At 64.4% G+C, this 15,620-nt stretch overlaps 7 protein-coding genes across 7 annotated transcripts; 3 read left to right on the top strand and 4 right to left on the bottom strand.

Annotated features, from left to right (window-relative positions):
- Nucleotides 1–166: 166 nt before the first annotated feature.
- Nucleotides 167–2,291, top strand: Q8F55_003751 (uncharacterized protein; the record flags this gene model as incomplete). Its single annotated transcript, XM_069352280.1, has 5 exons — nucleotides 167–555; nucleotides 608–731; nucleotides 777–877; nucleotides 933–1,315; nucleotides 1,357–2,291. The coding sequence occupies 5 exons, from the start codon at nucleotides 167–169 to the stop codon at nucleotides 2,289–2,291; spliced, it is 1,932 nt and encodes a 643-aa protein (XP_069209698.1).
- Nucleotides 2,292–2,401: 110 nt separating this feature from the next.
- Nucleotides 2,402–3,636, bottom strand: SWD3 (WD domain protein; the record flags this gene model as incomplete). Its single annotated transcript, XM_069352279.1, has 4 exons — nucleotides 2,402–2,819; nucleotides 2,859–2,924; nucleotides 2,959–3,415; nucleotides 3,507–3,636. The coding sequence occupies 4 exons, from the start codon at nucleotides 3,634–3,636 to the stop codon at nucleotides 2,402–2,404; spliced, it is 1,071 nt and encodes a 356-aa protein (XP_069209697.1).
- Nucleotides 3,637–3,762: 126 nt separating this feature from the next.
- On the top strand, nucleotides 3,763–5,337 carry atg6 (Vacuolar protein sorting-associated protein atg6; the record flags this gene model as incomplete). The annotated part of the gene is made up of 3 exons (XM_069352278.1): nucleotides 3,763–4,502; nucleotides 4,537–4,857; nucleotides 4,896–5,337. The coding sequence occupies 3 exons, from the start codon at nucleotides 3,763–3,765 to the stop codon at nucleotides 5,335–5,337; spliced, it is 1,503 nt and encodes a 500-aa protein (XP_069209696.1).
- A 450-nt stretch (nucleotides 5,338–5,787) lies between these two features.
- PMT1 (Dolichyl-phosphate-mannose--protein mannosyltransferase 1) lies at nucleotides 5,788–8,859 on the bottom strand (the record flags this gene model as incomplete). The annotated part of the gene is made up of 7 exons (XM_069352277.1): nucleotides 5,788–6,286; nucleotides 6,322–6,643; nucleotides 6,682–6,987; nucleotides 7,024–7,283; nucleotides 7,321–8,274; nucleotides 8,326–8,478; nucleotides 8,516–8,859. The coding sequence occupies 7 exons, from the start codon at nucleotides 8,857–8,859 to the stop codon at nucleotides 5,788–5,790; spliced, it is 2,838 nt and encodes a 945-aa protein (XP_069209695.1).
- Nucleotides 8,860–9,875: 1,016 nt separating this feature from the next.
- Nucleotides 9,876–10,728, bottom strand: Q8F55_003747 (uncharacterized protein; the record flags this gene model as incomplete). Its single annotated transcript, XM_069352276.1, has 7 exons — nucleotides 9,876–9,970; nucleotides 10,008–10,089; nucleotides 10,134–10,203; nucleotides 10,243–10,355; nucleotides 10,393–10,404; nucleotides 10,470–10,526; nucleotides 10,576–10,728. The coding sequence occupies 7 exons, from the start codon at nucleotides 10,726–10,728 to the stop codon at nucleotides 9,876–9,878; spliced, it is 582 nt and encodes a 193-aa protein (XP_069209694.1).
- A 461-nt stretch (nucleotides 10,729–11,189) lies between these two features.
- On the top strand, nucleotides 11,190–12,915 carry Q8F55_003746 (uncharacterized protein; the record flags this gene model as incomplete). Its single annotated transcript, XM_069352275.1, has 4 exons — nucleotides 11,190–11,256; nucleotides 11,414–11,619; nucleotides 11,750–12,432; nucleotides 12,483–12,915. 4 exons carry the CDS (start codon nucleotides 11,190–11,192, stop codon nucleotides 12,913–12,915), a joined length of 1,389 nt encoding a protein of 462 aa, XP_069209693.1.
- Nucleotides 12,916–13,162: 247 nt separating this feature from the next.
- Nucleotides 13,163–15,052, bottom strand: Q8F55_003745 (uncharacterized protein; the record flags this gene model as incomplete). The annotated part of the gene is made up of 4 exons (XM_069352274.1): nucleotides 13,163–13,404; nucleotides 13,472–14,729; nucleotides 14,864–14,929; nucleotides 14,963–15,052. The coding sequence occupies 4 exons, from the start codon at nucleotides 15,050–15,052 to the stop codon at nucleotides 13,163–13,165; spliced, it is 1,656 nt and encodes a 551-aa protein (XP_069209692.1).
- Nucleotides 15,053–15,620: the final 568 nt, after the last annotated feature.

The raw sequence follows: 15,620 nt of genomic DNA, 5'->3' as shown, positions 1-15,620 counted from the left end.
CGCCGCCGCCGCAACGCGTCCGTCCCCTTCCCGGGCCAGGCTCATCATTCCCGCACTCCCCTACTTACGACACGACACGGCCACCACCTTCCCTCGACAATCTTGATTTTCTTGCTTCAACGTCGTCCAGCAACCCGCTGCGTGCACACCACTTCATCTCGCCGCCATGCTGGCACTGCGCCGCCTCCGCCTGCGCTTCTCAAAGAGCACGGTGCTCATATCGGCCATCCTCGTCACCTTCCTCCTCATCGTCTTCCTCTCCGACTCGAGCACGAGCACAAGACAAGCGAGCGCCCAGACCGACCATGGCGGCAGCAAGGGCGCCGTCAAAGTCGACGACGGTCACGACGACAGCCAGCGCTCGTTCTCGTGGAACATTTTCAAGCCCGACCCCATCATCGCAAAGGGCTTGACGTATTCTTCGGACGGGCTGGTCCGTGGTTGGGACAAGATCCATGCCGCGCTCGCCCGCGGCAAGGGCGCGACGACGGACAAGCACCCCATCCGCGAGCTCATGAAGGACGGCCGCAAGCGCTATGACAGCATGCTGAAGCGGTTAGTGCTCGTGGCTGTTGTGACGCGCGCACAGACACTGACGGTCACCCAGTCAGTCCAAGACGCTCACTCAGGCCGTCGCCGAGTACAAGAAGCGGTACGGGCGCCAGCCGCCGCGTGGCTTTGACGCGTGGTTCCAGTGGTGCAAGAAGAACAATGTGAAGATTATCGACGATGTACGTGGACGCGGGCGCACAGGGCTGCTTCTGACGCGAACACAGTATGATCAGATCAACCGCGACATTGAGCCGTGGCTCGCGCTCTCGCCAGACGAGTTCAAGAAGCGCGTCCAACATATTGGCGACGAGCCAAACCACCGATAGTGGGTGTTGGGCTGCATTGGGACGCGTTGAGACGTCACACTGACAATGCAACAGCAAGATTGTTCTGCGGCCCAACGGCGAATCGACGCTCTCGGGCGACCGCGAGGAGTACCGCCGCCCGATCGAGCAGTTCGAACAGCTTCTCCCTCTTGTGCCGTACCTGCCCAACGACGTGACGCTGTGGTTCTCGGACCACGACATGGCCAACTGGATCCTCCCTGCCGACTTCCGTCAGGCGGCTCTGGACGCTGTCGCCAAGGGCACGTACCTGACCCCCAAAGAGCTGCAGAGCCTCGAGGACCAGAACGACAAGGATTCTGAGGGAAACCCGATGGGATTATTGGCCTCGTGCAGCGAGGACTCGCCCGCACGGCAGCTCACCAACTCGGCGTACGACGGCCTTAAGGAGGGCAAGTTTGACCCAGTCCCAAGGACAGGTATGTCGCTGCTTGCCTGTGCACTCGCTGACTGCTTTCAGAAACCACATTCATGTTCGACCCCGTGGGTAGCATGGACTACTGCAACTACCCGCAGCTGCTCAAGCTGCACGGTGCGTTCACGTTCCCATTCCGTCGCCAGGCCCAGCTTCGCCCTCTGCTTCACCTGTCCAAGCTGTACCAGAACGGCGACATGTTGATCACGCCGCTGGAGGCGTACTGGAACCATACATCGGCATATGGAATCGGGCAGACGTCGGAGTGGCCTGAGAAGACGATCAACAAGCTTTTCTGGCGTGGCTCGAGCACGGGCGACGCGTACACGAAGCCCAAGAACGGCCGGCCCAACTTTGACTGGCGCATGAGCCACCGGCCACGGCTGCACTTCTTCGCAAACCGCAAGGACGGTGACAGCAATGTGTGGGTCGAGCGCGACAATCAGCTGTTCCACGAGACGTGGAGCAACGACGAGCTCAACCAGAACTATCTCGATGTCGGGCTCTCTGGCCGCCCTCACCAGTGCGACCCCGATGGCACTTGTGACGAGATGGCCAAGGAGATCAGGTTCGCCGACCGTGTCGAGCCCGAAGAGGCCATCAAGTACAAGTATGTGCTCGACGTCGACGGCAACGGCTGGTCGTCGCGCTACCACCGCCTGCTGGCGTCGGGCAGTGTGGTGCTCAAGTCTACCATCTACCCCGAGTGGATGTCGGACTGGCTCGTGCCGTGGGTGCACTATGTGCCTGTGCAGATCGACTATTCGGACGTGTACGACATCATGTCGTTCTTTGTGGGACCGCCCGACGCACCGGGCACGGGCAACGACGACGCAGCCAAGGAGATTGCGGCGAATGCCAGGAAGTTTACCAACGAGCTGTGGCGCTGGGAGGACATGCAGGCGTACATGTTCCGGTTTATTCTCGAGTACTCTCGCCTGGCGTCGGACGACCGGGACGGGTACGAGTACCGGGGTTGAGCGGGTACAGCGACACAACATTAGACATAGGTGTGGTTAGGGTAGTGCTAGTTGGATAGTGCTAGTTGGGATACATATGCATCTTGCTGCTTGCAGGCGAGGCGAGTGCACTACTGCTGCCACTGCCAGACCTTGATCTTCTTGTCTGGCTCTAGGGCGCCCGTGGCGATTGTCCTCCCGTCGGGGTGGACAGCGAGCGCGACGACGGGGGCCTCGTGGCCTTCGAGGACCTGGACGACGCGGCGGTCCTGCAGGTCCCAGATGACGGCCTTGCCGTTCTCCGAGCCGGCAACGACGCGCGCGGCGGCGAGCGCGCCGTCGACGTCCATCGCGTCGGGCGCGGCGTGCCCGTTCGCCAGGCCGGGCGCGGCGAACACGATGGCCGGGGACGGAAACTTTTCGCTCACGTACTCGGGTGCACGGAGCGTCTTGAGGACCTTTGCCGTGTGGAGCGAGTAGACGCGGATCGTCGAGCTGAGGGTCGACGAGAGGATGAAGAATGACGACGGGGTGAAGGAGGCGGAGGAGCTGCGCGGACATGAGCTCGAGGAGGGAGGAACCACTTACACCGGCGCGTTCGACTCGTTGTCAAACGTCTTGAGACACTGGCCCGTGGACGCGTCCCACAGGCGTCTGGGTGTCAGCTCGTCCCTCGGCCCGGACCCACATTAAGCCGTCCGCACTGCCGGTGATGACGAGCGCGCCCTCAGCGTCCCACCCGACGCTCCAGATCGCCTCAGCGTGCGCGGGCAGAGTGCGCAGGCTCTTGCCGCGGCGCACGTCCCACACGATGGCGCTCTCGTCGAGCGAGCCAGTGACGAGGAGGTTTGATTTCGGCCCAAACGCAACAGACAACACGGGGGCCGTGTGTGCGGCCAGCGTGCGCAGCGGCGGTGCGATGAGTGCTTGGGCGCGAGGCGCCGCTAGCGGGTCGGCCGCGAAGACGAGCGCCGTGCCGTCGTCGCTCGCGGTCGCGAGGTACAGCCCGTCCGGGGAGAGCGAGATGTCGTTTATGCCTGGGGTTAGGGCTGCTGGGGCAAGGGGCTTACCGGTCCGGTGGCACCACAGCGCGCGCTGGTGCGCGCCGCTGGCCGCGTCCCAGAAGTGAACGTAGCCGTCGGCGCCTGGGTGTGAGCTGGGTCCGCGGGGGGGGGGGGGGAAGTTGTGAGGGCTGGAGAGATGGAGGGGAGGGGGAGGGAGAGCCGAGGAACTTACCCGCCGACACCAGACTCCGCCCGTCCGAGCTGAAGCGCAGCGCCGTCACCGCGCGCGAGTGCCCCGAGAGCGTGTACTGCGGCGTGTAGGACGGGCCTGCGGGTGGTGGGTCGGGATGTGTCTGCACCATTGTGGGTGGTGGAGAAACCGATGTCAACAAAGTCGAGCAAAGTCGTAACTACTCCCGCCGCTGACGTCTATCTAATCGCCTCGCCACCGACTCTCACTCATCACCGCCCACACCCCCACCCCCACCATGGCCGACCCGCTCGTCTGCCAGCGCTGCCACCAGCCGCTGCTGCGCGACCCGACAGTGGCCAACCTCACGAGCTCGCAGTACGCGCTGATCGCGGGCACGCTGCCCTCTGCTCCCCCGCGCGCGCCGGCGCTCTCGCCCGCCGCCAAGCTCAGCTCGCAGCCGCCCGGCGCGCAGCCGGCCGCGCAGGCGTGGGCCGCGGCCAACCCCATCGCCGAGAGCTTCATCATCCTGCCCGAGGAGGCGCCGGCGCGGCCGGCGTCGGCGTCCCCGTCGCCGGGGCTCGCGCCGGCCTCAGCCTCGAGCAGCACGTCGCGCGCGGCGTCGCCCACGGCCCCGGTCGTCGCGGGCACCGCGCTCGCGTCCAAGCTCGAGACGCTGCTCTCCAACCGGACGAACATTGACCATCCGCTCTGCACCGAGTGCACTGGGCTGTTCCAGGCACAGCTGCAGCGCGAGCTCGAGGAGCTGACGCGCGAGCGCGACGCGTACATTGCCTTTGAGCGGAACCTGCGCCTGCGGGCCGAGGAGCGCGCGGGCGGGGGCGGCGCAGAGGGTGACGACGGCGTGGGGGGCAGCGAAGAGTGGGACGCGCTGGTGCAGCACCGCGCCGAGCTGGAGGAGGAGGAGAAACGCCTGGCCGCGCAGCTGAGGGAGCGTGAGGCCGAGCTCGACGGCGTGCGGGACGACGAGCGGCGCGTCAAGGTCGACGAGGCGGCCGTCGAGAGGGAGGAGGCCGAGTGGGTCGCCGTGCAGGGCGCCGCTGACTCGCAGGTTTCTCAAGTCGCACGCAGAGCTCGCGACGCAGCTCACACAGCTCTCGCACGCGCTGTCGAGCGCAAAGACGCAGCTCCTCCTCTCCACGTCGCTGCTGCAGCACCTCGAGTCGACGAACGTGTACAACGACGCCTTTCAGATCGGCCACGCCCCGCTCGCGGCCGACGGGGGCCGCAGCGCCGTCACGGTCGGCACGATCAACGGGCTGCGGCTCGGCGGGCGGCCAACGGTCGAGTGGGACGAGATCAACGCGGCGTGGGGCCTCGTCGCGCTGTGCATCGACCGCCTGGCCGTCAAGGTCGGGTGTGTCTTCGAGACGTAAGCCGCCGCCGCTGCCACGGTCCTAACTCGCACAGGTACAAAATCGCGCCCCTCGGCTCCTTCTCGCACATGGAGGAGCTGTCAGGCAAGGGCAGCTACGAGCTGTACGCGTCGTCTGATCTGTCGCCCGCGCGCCTGCTCCAGAACAGACGGTTCAACCACGCGCTGGTAGCGCTGCTGGATTGCCTGCGCCAGCTCGTCGAGTTCGGCAGGTCGAGTGGGCGCGCCTGGGCGGCGGGCAGCATCGAGATCAACAAGGACCGGATCAACGGCTACTCGATCCGCCTCCCCGGCCTGGCGTCAGGCCTCCCCGCGCTGGGCAGCATGAGCCTCATGGGCCTCGGCGCCGCCTCGGCCGACGCAGCAAAGGAGAGCAGCGCAGACGAGCAGTGGACGCGCGCGTGCCGCGCCGTCCTGCAGGTCCTCAAGCGCATCCTCGTGGTCGAGAGCGAGGCGGGGCGAGGTACGGCGGCGTGAGTGAGTAGGCAGTGCTTATGGCAGCGGCGGCGGCAAGTGCAAGTAGTCCAAGGCCTGTCTCAAGCCCCGCGCAGCGAGTTAGATTCGCCACAGATCAGTGGTACCGCTTCCCGTCGTCGTACTGGCGCGACGGGGCGTAGTGTTGTATGTTAGCGTGTGCATTGAGCGGGGTTGCACGAGGGTGTGTGGGGCGAGCGCCTGTAGTGGGGAATGGGGTGATGTGGAGCGCCGACACAATGGAGCCGGGGAAGCAGGCGGCAGCAGCACACTGAGAACAAGCTGAGACCCGCACATGACTGCTGCGTGTGGTCACGCCGCGTTGATTACATTGAGTATCGCTCAGATACGCCTGACCCGCCCCCGGCTCGTGCTCTCGCTCCGCTCGAGCCCTCGCCGCCGTCGCGATGCAATACATCACCCGTCTGTCTAGATTTTCGGTTATCACCCCACCTACTCATCAGCGGCACGCAGTGCCTCGTCAGCCAGCTTCTTGGCGTCATCGTCCAGGTCCATCTTCTCAACCTCGACCTTCTTGGCACCAGCGGGCGCCTTCTCAGGCTGCGCCTCCTCCTCCTTGGGCGCGTCGTCGTTGGCGCCGCCGTGCCAGCCACCCTCGTCGTGCGCAGAGCCAGTGACCTCGAGCGCACCGGCGTCCAGGCCGACAGGCGCACGGTCATCCTGCGGGATCGGCGCGTCGGCCTTGTCCTCGGCCGGACCAGGCACAGCCGTCGACTCCTGCATCTTGACGTCGTTGTTGGGGCCCTCAATGCCAGTCGTCTTCTCCTCCTTGGCGGCATCGTCGCCGCCGTCAAACGCATTCTTGATAGGCTCGGGAGCCTCGTCGACAATGGTCGTCTGCGCACTGTCGTCGACGTAGATCTGGTGCTCGGCCTGCTTGACGGCGCTGCTCTCGGGGTGGTACATCTTGATGTCCTCGTAGAAGTCGCCGCTGACTGTCAGTCATGCCCAAGCTAAAGTACTCACCAAGAGAAGTCCCACGTCTGCAGCCACTTGGCCTTCTCGCACTTGGCCTTGGTCCAGGGCGAGGCGTAGGTAAGGGGGCTGAAGTAGTTGTACGACCAGATCGCAATAATGACAATCGCGACCGCAATCTGGAACCTCATACGCGGGCGGATGAACGACGTGGCGTAGTCGAACGCGGTGGCGAAGATGAGGATGGCGAACCACAGAGCCGGGAGGTAGTGGTGGAGGAAGAGCTGACGCTGCATCAGGAAGAAGGGGAAGTAGTGCAGCGCCCAGCCCGTGAGCAGGAACGAGATGACCTCGTCGTAGAAGGCAATCTTGGCTGCGGGGGTCAGCTCTGCGACAGCTCAGTGTACTCACGCTGCTGCAGGTCGCGGTAACCACGCTTGGCACGGAGGATGAGGAAGCCGCGGACAACAACGTAGGCGAGGATGGCAAGCGACGAGCTCCACCAGATGATGGGGTTGCCGATCAGGTAAACCTGGGTGTGGTCCTTGACCCAGAAGTTGATACCACGGCGGAGCCAGGGCCAGCTCTGGGGGCGCGAGTCGTAGGCGTGGCGGTCGGTGAGACCGGCGTTGGTGCGCCACATGACGCCCTGCAGCTCCCAGAACTTGGAGAAGAAGCTGGGGACCTCGTAGTTGACCTTCTCGGCGTCGGCGGCCACTGGTAGGTTAGCATTGAAGGGCTTCGTCGACCTACACTGGGGGTGGCTGTTGGTCTCAATGAACCAGAGCGAGTTCTCCCACGTTGGGTTCTTGTTGCAAGTCACCTCCTGCTGCTCAAAGCCCCAGTCGGGGAGCTTGACCTTGTGCGAGAAGAGGTAGCAGCCGGTCATGGCGTGGCGGAGACGGAACTGGCTGCGGAGGGTACGCAGGCGGTGCTTGGCAGCCTTGTCCTTGCGGCCCCGCGTCTGGGGCACAATTTCAAGGATGAAGTCGTCGTTGGCGTCACCCGCAAAGCTGACACGTTAGCAATGGCACCCTGTGCCGCACTCACTTGTCAAAGCCGTAGCCCGACACCTCGTTCTGGAAGTCGACCTCGGAGACCGGGGGGCGGACGTCGTGCGAGTGGAGACGCTTGTTGGTCTGGATGTGCTCGAAGCGGACCTTGAGGCCCGAGGTGACCGGGGTGAACGGAAGGTTGTCCCAGTCAAACGAAGTGCTACCGTCCTCGGGGACCGACGCGTTGACAATGCGGAAGTTGTTGTTGCTGTCACGGTGGGGGTAGAGGGTGATCTGCTGCTGCTTGGAGCCAGCGGGGTAGGCGTGGGCGTGCGAGTGGAGGTAGCCGCCCTGGGTGTGGACGTGGCGGATGGTGATGGTCGAGCCGAGGCCGACGTCGGCGTACGTGTCGTCCATGCCGTGGCCCTCGAGCGTGTGCTGCAGCTCCGAGCTCATGAATCCGTCACCGTCACCCGACATGTTGAGGATCCAGAAGTGGATCTGGAAGCACCACATGTAGATGAAGATGGGGATGACGATGAGGCAGAGGGTGCGGGCAGCAAAGTGGCGTGCCCACTGCTGGGGAGTGACGCGCAGGTTGCCGAGCAGGAGCCAGAGCTGTCTGATGGTGCCGAGGCCGATGGTCGCAATCGTGAAGAGGCCGACCCACTTGCAGCTCGCGACGGCGCCGAGCGAGGCGCCAGTGAGCGCGAGGTTTCGCCACCACGACGTCGTGAACGCACGGCCCTCCGAGTCGTCGTTGGAGAAGCGGACCCAGAAGTAGATAGTGAGGGCGGTGAAGAAGACGAGGTACGAGTCGAGCAGAATCAGACGCGACTGGGTAACCAGGGCATTGTCAAAGGTAACGAGCAAGGCGCCGAGGATCGCCGACGCAAGCGACAGGCGGAGCGCGATGAGCGTGAGGAACGTGATGGGCACGACGGCCAGACCGAGGATAGCCGGGAACGAGCGCATGACAACGTACGGAACCTTGGGCTCGATGTAGTCTCTGCGGTGGTGTCAGCCTGGCCAACAGCAGCTCCCACCACACCCCACTCACTTGCCAATGTCCTTGAAGTCAAAGTTGCCGTCAAAGCGTCCGATGAACGCGCTGAGCGTCACCAGGAGTTTTGCCAGCGGGGGGTGCACATCCATAAAGTACTTGCGCTTGATGTACTTTGCCGCAAAGCCGCCAAAGTGGACCTCGTCAAAGCTGTCCAGGTCAGCGGCCGGCCCGTCGTCTCACTTACACAACGGAAGTCGGGTGCGCGAGGTTCCACAGGCGGACAAACGACGCGATGACACAGATGGCTCCGACGAGGATCCACTCGCGCCTCCGCAGGCCGGCGATCGCGCCGGCGCGCCCCGCTCCGCGGAGGCGGGGGCCGCCGAACGCCGCGCTGACGGGGCCGTCGTCCTTGTTTCGGAGACGGGCGTCGGCGTCGGCCTCCTCGCGGGCGTTGCCCGAGCTAGACTTGCCGTTGGCGTGGCCCTTGGGCTTTGAGTCTGATGGAGTCGAGGTGCCCGAGAGCGAGGCCGCGCCTGGCGGGCTGGCTGGGCGGCGCCTCTGCTGCGGCGCGGAGAGGGCTGGCATTGTGCGTGCTGCCGTTTGTGTGCACGACTGGGTGCCGGGGTTTGGTTTAGTTGGAGTTTGTTAAATGGACAAGTTGAGACGTGAGGCGTATTGTTTTGGGTGTGGGAGTCGGAGGGAGGGAAGGGTGAGTGGCTGCTTGCGTAGAGGGGCTGGCTGGTCGTCGCGTTGTCTTGTCGCGTTGTCGTGGAGGGAGGCTGGCCGAAAGCTGAACGTGGGCCAGCAGAGCGGGGTGCCTTGGGGAGAAGAGAGGAGACGGAGAGAGAGAGCGTCGGGTGGGTTGGTTACCACTCGTCGTTGTCGTTGTCGAGGCGCAGTGCGGGCCGCGGGCTGTGCGCGACGTGTCATAAGGGAGCGAGGGACGACCATCTTAGGGGGGAGCAACTGCCGCGCGCCTGCTGGACGGGGCGGGCTGCGGGCAGCACACTCCCAGGGCTGGCCACCCAAGACGAAACCGGCCCAGTGTTCCAAAACTCGGGCACTTGGGCGCGGCTCACCACGTGGTGGCGTCCGGGGCTTTCGCACCATCACATGCATAGAAGACGGAGTAGTGTTCTTGAAGGTTGCCCAGCCCGTCTCTGTTGTTCTCAGACAGAGAAAAGGTCATTCTCTCGCTGGTCCCCGAGAAGTGTTCTAACGCGACGCAATCATTCTGCCAGTGGTACGTGCTCATGAACAGGAGTGGAGTACGCAGGGCAGGCTATCTAGCTGCCAGCGGCCGCTCCTCCTGTTCATGAGAATGTGCCACTGGCATGATACTTGAGTAGCGTGAGGATAGAGCTGGGAAACCTGTGAAAGAATGGCCTGCGTACAGTCCGGCTGCATCGGCTTCAGGCGTGCCCGCTACTGGCGAGCAGGCCTCGGCACGGATGGCGGCGCTCACGGCCAGGCGAACCGCTGCCCAGCTCCCTCTCCACCCCTGTTCATACAGTTCATGCCATGTACAATGATGTCAATCCTCATGCAGTGTGATGTAGTCGAGACGCGTGGCCTCGAGCGGCCGTGGCGAGGCAGCCCGCCTACACGTCCTCGGGCTTGGCGACCTTGCGCTTCTCCGCCTTGCCAGTCACCTGGTCCTCCATCTCCTGGTACGAGACGGGCAGGAGGGGGTTGCCTGGGGGTCAGCTGAAGACAAGGCGGATTCAGCTCACCATCCTGCGACGTCGCGTACACCACACCGAGCTCATTGGCCGCTGTCGAGAGGTAGTAGCTGCGGGCGTCGCCGAGCGAGATCTGGGGTGTTGGTGCTGCTCCCAAGAACACCGCGTAGCACTCACGACCTTGGCCTTGACAATGTCACCGAGGCGGAAGCACTCGCCCATCTTGATCTTGTCGCGCTCCGTCAACCTGCGGTGTGAGCTGACACCTCTGCGAACATCAGCTCACCGAATGTCGGCGATGCGGATTACGCCCGTGAGCTCTTCGCTCGACTCGGCGACCGGGCGGTTGTTCACAATCTGGATCGTGACGTGCGCCTGCTGCGGCGACAGGCGGGATACCTGTTGGTTAGGTGTAACCCATCACTTTGCTACCTACTTGTCCAAGGATCTGCGAGGCGTCAGCTACCTTCCTTTGTCGTCTTCCTCGCCTTCCTCCGCCGCAATGGTACTCACAACCGCTCCGATATCAGGCACCGCTCCGGCCTCCTCCTTTCCAATAACGCTGACGACCTGTGGTATGTTAGACGGGTGAATACAATGCCGAAGAGTGACCACCCACAGCTCCATCACGGCGGGGCCGCCCGACGACCGAGGCGAGGATCTTGCCGCCGTACTCGTAGCACCCGTCCCCTGCGGCTGGGAGTGGCGGGGTGGTGTATGCTGCTGGGAGGGGCTGTCCCGGCAAGAGTAGGGGTGCGGTGTCTGCTGTCATTGTGTAATGAGTGGTTGTTGGTGTAATGAGCTCGACGTCGAGGTTGTCGCGTCGTTCATGGCTCGTCAGGTCGACCTCCACCTCGAGATTTGTGTGTGGATCCTCCACCCCAGCAGCCAGTGACGGCTGACGGGATTAATTCCAAATAAAAGTGTCATAAATAATTGGGTGCGGTTGCGGCGTCCTGGCGCGCCGCAGAGTGAGCCTGCCTGCCAGGCACATGTGGGCCGCGCTGAGCGGCAACGGAGACGGCAAGTCATGGCAGTCCGATCCCGCTGCAGTGACAGCTGCCGCACCCACCCACCGTGCCGCCCACTGCCAGGCCATTTCCCCACAACTGAAGCGAGCTGTAACTGGCAGAGGCAGGCGGCACTGGCACCAGCTTTCATCGACCACCACCTCCAACCCCTCGTCCTTCTCCTTCATCCCACACCCCTCTAATAATACATCACTGCACAACAATGATGTCCTTTGCCAACGTCGCCAGGCGTCACGTCGCCAACGGCGCCCGCGCCCAGGCCACGCGCAGTGAGTTGCAACGACAAAATTGGGTCATGGCCATCCCGAGATTTACCTCGAGCAACACTCGGGCTCGAGACGGCTCGAGACGGCGCTGGGCGGCATGCCCCCAGCTGCTCTGCCAGCCCCCATACTCGCTGCGCACCCAGCTGACACGCATCCGCAGCCCTCCGCACCTCGGCCGCCGCCGCTGCGCTCGCAAAGTTCAAGATGCCCGCCATGTCGCCCACCATGACCGAGGGTGGTATCGCTGCCTGGAAGAAGGCCGAGGGTGAGGCCTTCGCCGCCGGCGACGTCCTCCTCGAGATTGAGACGGACAAGGCCACCATCGATGTCGAGGCCCAGGACGACGGTGTGCTCGCCAAGATTGTCGTGAGTATTGGGGAAGGGGCGCGTGTGTGATGGGGTGGTGGACAAATGCCGCCGGCATCTTTGCGTGGTCGCTTTGGTCTCCGCCGCGCGCGCATCGCACCCAGCGCCAGAGCAAACGCTCACGCCCCAGGCCCCCGACGGATCCAAGAACATCCAGGTCGGCAGCACCATTGCCATTGTCGGCGAGGAGGGCGACGACCTGTCGCAGGCCGACGCGCTCGCCAAGTCGGGCGACGACGCGCCCGAGGTCGTCCCCCACGAGGACGACGCGCCCGCCTCCAAGGCTGAGGCTCCCAAGGAGCAGCCCAAGGCCGCCGAGTCCCCCAAGCCTGCCGCGCCCAAGGCCGTCGAGCCCGTCGGCGCCGACAAGCCCTCGTTCTTCGCCTCGCCCCTCGCCCGCAAGATTGCGCTCGAGAAGGGCATCCCCCTCGGCCAGGTCAAGGGCACCGGCCCCGACGGCCGCATCACCAAGGCTGACGTCGACGCCTTCAAGGGCGCTGCCGCTCCTGCTGCTGCCGCGGCCGCTGCCCCCGCTGCCGCCCCCGCCGGTGCCGAGTACGAGGACATCCCCGTCTCCAACATGAGGAAAGTCATCGGCAAGCGCCTGTCCGAGTCGAAGCGCGAGGTCCCCCACTACTACCTCACTGTTGAGATTGAGGTCGACCGTCTCCTCAAGCTCCGCCAGCTCTTCAACAAGGCGTCCGAGGGCAAGTCCAAGCTCTCGGTCAACGACTTCATTGTCAAGGCCGCTGCTCTTGCTCTTGGTGACGTCCCCGAGGCCAACTCGGCCTGGCTCGGCGAGACCATCAGGCAGTGAGTCGGGGTTGCATGGCTACGAGAGTTGACGCTAACCCCGCCGCCAGATACAAGAAGGCCGACATCTCGGTCGCCGTCGCTACCCCCACTGGCCTGATCACGCCCATCATCAAGGACGCTGGCGGCAAGGGCCTGTCGACCATCTCGGCCGAGACCAAGGCGCTGGCCGGCAAGGCGCGTGACGGCAAGCTCAAGCCCGACGAGTACCAGGGCGGCACCTTCACCATCTCCAACCTGGGCATGTTTGGCATCGAGCACTTCACGGCCATCATCAACCCCCCTCAGAGCTGCATCCTCGCCGTCGGCAAGACGTCGGCCAAGCTCGTCCCCGCCCCCGAGGACCCCAAGGGCTTCAAGACGGTCAACGTCATGAACGTGACCCTGTCGTCGGACCACCGCACCGTCGACGGCGCCGTTGGCGCCCGCTGGCTCCAGGCCTTCAAGGGCTACCTCGAGCAGCCCCTCACCTTTATGCTTTAGAGAATCCACCACGCGTATAGGGCGCGGGGGTGTGGGTGTGGGTGCGGGTTGCGCACTGGGGTCACGATGCATCACGTAGTACGCTCGACGAGGGCATGCAACAAACATTTCTTGGACAGAGCTGCAGAGAGCTTGGATGGCACGAGAGCACAAGAGCGGCTTGTGGCGGGCCGCCCGGGATCCGGCACTGACTTTCCGGCGCACTCCGACGCCCCCGCGCTGCGTTTGCAAGAATACATGCAATGCCCTACGAAATGCTCAGCTTGCTGACCTCCTCCAATGCGTTGTCGAGCTCGAGCGCCTCGGCGACGGCCTGGGCCGCGACGCCGTTGATGCCGGCCGCGGCGGCCTCGTCGCTCGGCTCGACGTTCTTGATCCACGCGCCCAGCGAGCCGAGGAAGCCCTCGTGCCGCAGGAAGCAGGCGCGCATAGTCCCCTTTGACCAGAAGCGGATGGCGTACGAGAGGGTCGAGATGGTGGCTGCGTGGCCTGGGGGTGGGGTTAGGATTGGGACAACAAGCTCGCTCGGCGCCTGCGGCGCCGCGCCCGCACTCACCTCGGATGAAGCAGCCCGAGAAAAACACACGGTCCAGGCCATACTTTGCCGCGTTCATATACGCGACATGGCCGATATTGTTACTAATCGCGTACAGGAGCGAACGCGCAATGTCCTCCTGCTTGAAGGCCTTCTTGCGCCGCTGCGAGCTGTCGCCGTGCTTGAACACCTTGCCGAATGTACTGGCGATTGTCGACGACTTGAGGCCAATCTTGCTCGCGTCCTGGCCGTAGATGTCGCCGACGAGCATGTCGACGGCCGAGTTGTCGCCCTGTTCAGACAGCAGCAGCATCTCGTCGAACGTGCTCGCGTCGGTGAGCAGTGACAGCAGGCCCCACAGCGTGCCGCCGCCCAACGACGTGCCGCTCACACGCTCGTAGCTGCCGTCCTCGTCGACCTTGACAATCGACACACCCGAGCCAATGTTGACCAGCAGACACGGGAACACGGGCGTGTCGTCGCCCGCGGGCGCAAACGACACCTGGTACATTGGTGGCGTTGGTGAGGGCCGTGGCAGCTCTGCGGCGGGGATGGTGATTGGCACTGGTGTCGGCGGCAACGGCGTGCCGTTTGCGCTCGTCTCTGGGTGCGACACCTTGTACACCAGCTCCTCGGAGAACCAGAATACTTCTTCTGGGATCAGGGCGACAAAGCCGAGACCAAGAATCAAGCACTCCATCTCCTCCTCGCGGCGGACTTCCACGCCTAGCTCGGACACGAGCCGGTCGTAAAACTTGTGGGCGCCGCCGCCCGTGGCCATGACCTTGACCATCGACTTCATCTGGTCCAGGCTGACGCGGTTTGCCTTTGCGCTTTCGGCAATCAGCTCCTGGAGGAACTCGATGAGGTCGTCTACGCGCTCTGTTTCAAAGCGCGCAAAGTTGACGAGGCCGCCGGGGAGGGGGTCCGGGAGCGATGTTCTCCTGAAGCGGTGGTGTGCGCCGACTCCGCGCGTCTTCTTTGGGCGCGCGGGGGACCCGCTGCGCGACTGGGCGCGCGCGTTGGAGAGAATGCCGGGGGTGAGGGCGCCGTTGACGACGGGCCGTGGCCGCTCGGGCGTGTGGAACTCGCCCGAGCTGCTGCTCGAGGCGAGCGAGTCGGGCGCGTGCGGGAGGGTCGACGAGGACGCGGCGGGGGGCGAGGAGAGGGTCTGGGCCGGCGCGAGGAAGGGCGACGACGGGTCGGAGCGTGGCGGGGTGGTGGGGACGGGGTGGGAGGAGCGGGTGAAGTAGATGACTTTGGCGAGGGATCCGCCGATCTGCGCGTGTGAGCAGGCGAGCGAGCGACAGCGAGCGGCGAGTCGTGGGCCGGGCTGGACTGCGAGCAGCACAGCGGCACAGCGCCGATCCAACCCAGCCTCTCCAACCCAGCCTCTCCGCCCAATCAACTCACATCAATAGCGATGTGCGACACGGCCTCGATATAGTGGGGGAGGTAGATGCCTCTCGAGTCGCGCGTCTGCCGTCAGCCACGCCAGATAAGCACACGCACCGCCGGCGACTCCTCCTGCACGATCTGGGCGCCCGTCACGTCGACAGCGATGCGGCGGGCCTGGGGGATGGAGATGGAGGGGAGGGACATTGCGTCGGGCGTCGAGCGTCGCGAGCAGCGAGCGGGCGGGTGGGTGTGATGCGACGTCAATGTCGTGTGAGGCAGCTCCTCGTCGCCGCTATGTACTCCTCTGCGGCGACTGCTGCGCTTTGCTTGCAAGGAGGATGCTGCTCGCCGAAAATCCAGCGGTTATCGGGCACTTGAACGACCCGGGGGGGGCTGGGTTCGGTCGGTCGCGCGGTCCCCAAGAAATTCAGAGATAGCGCGTGCTCGGGCAGCTGCTAGTCAGCGTGGGTGCGTGGTGGGTGTGTCGGCGATCGTCTTGCTCGCGACGACGTCGACGTCGGGCTCACCAGGTCGTGGTGGTCGTACGAGCTGACAGAGTGTTTTGGCCGTCGAGAGGAGGCGAGGAGGTGGAGCACAGGCGAGGTTGAATACGCGCGATGGGGTTGGCCAAACAAGGGTGCCGGGGCCAGGCTCTGTGTTGCGCTGTTGTCGTCGTTGTTGCTCGCTCGCTCGCCGTCGTGTCGCTGCACAAGTATGATGATCAAGACGTTGCCTTTGCGAGCAAGGTCCCCTCGGCCCAGGTTAACCGTCG

This window comes from Vanrija albida, assembly GCF_041260175.1.
Source record: "Vanrija albida strain AlHP1 chromosome Unknown contig_3, whole genome shotgun sequence".
Lineage (NCBI taxonomy): Eukaryota > Fungi > Basidiomycota > Tremellomycetes > Trichosporonales > Trichosporonaceae > Vanrija > Vanrija albida.
Note: the sequence above shows the minus strand (reverse complement) of the source record. Positions and strands in the feature narration are given on the sequence as shown.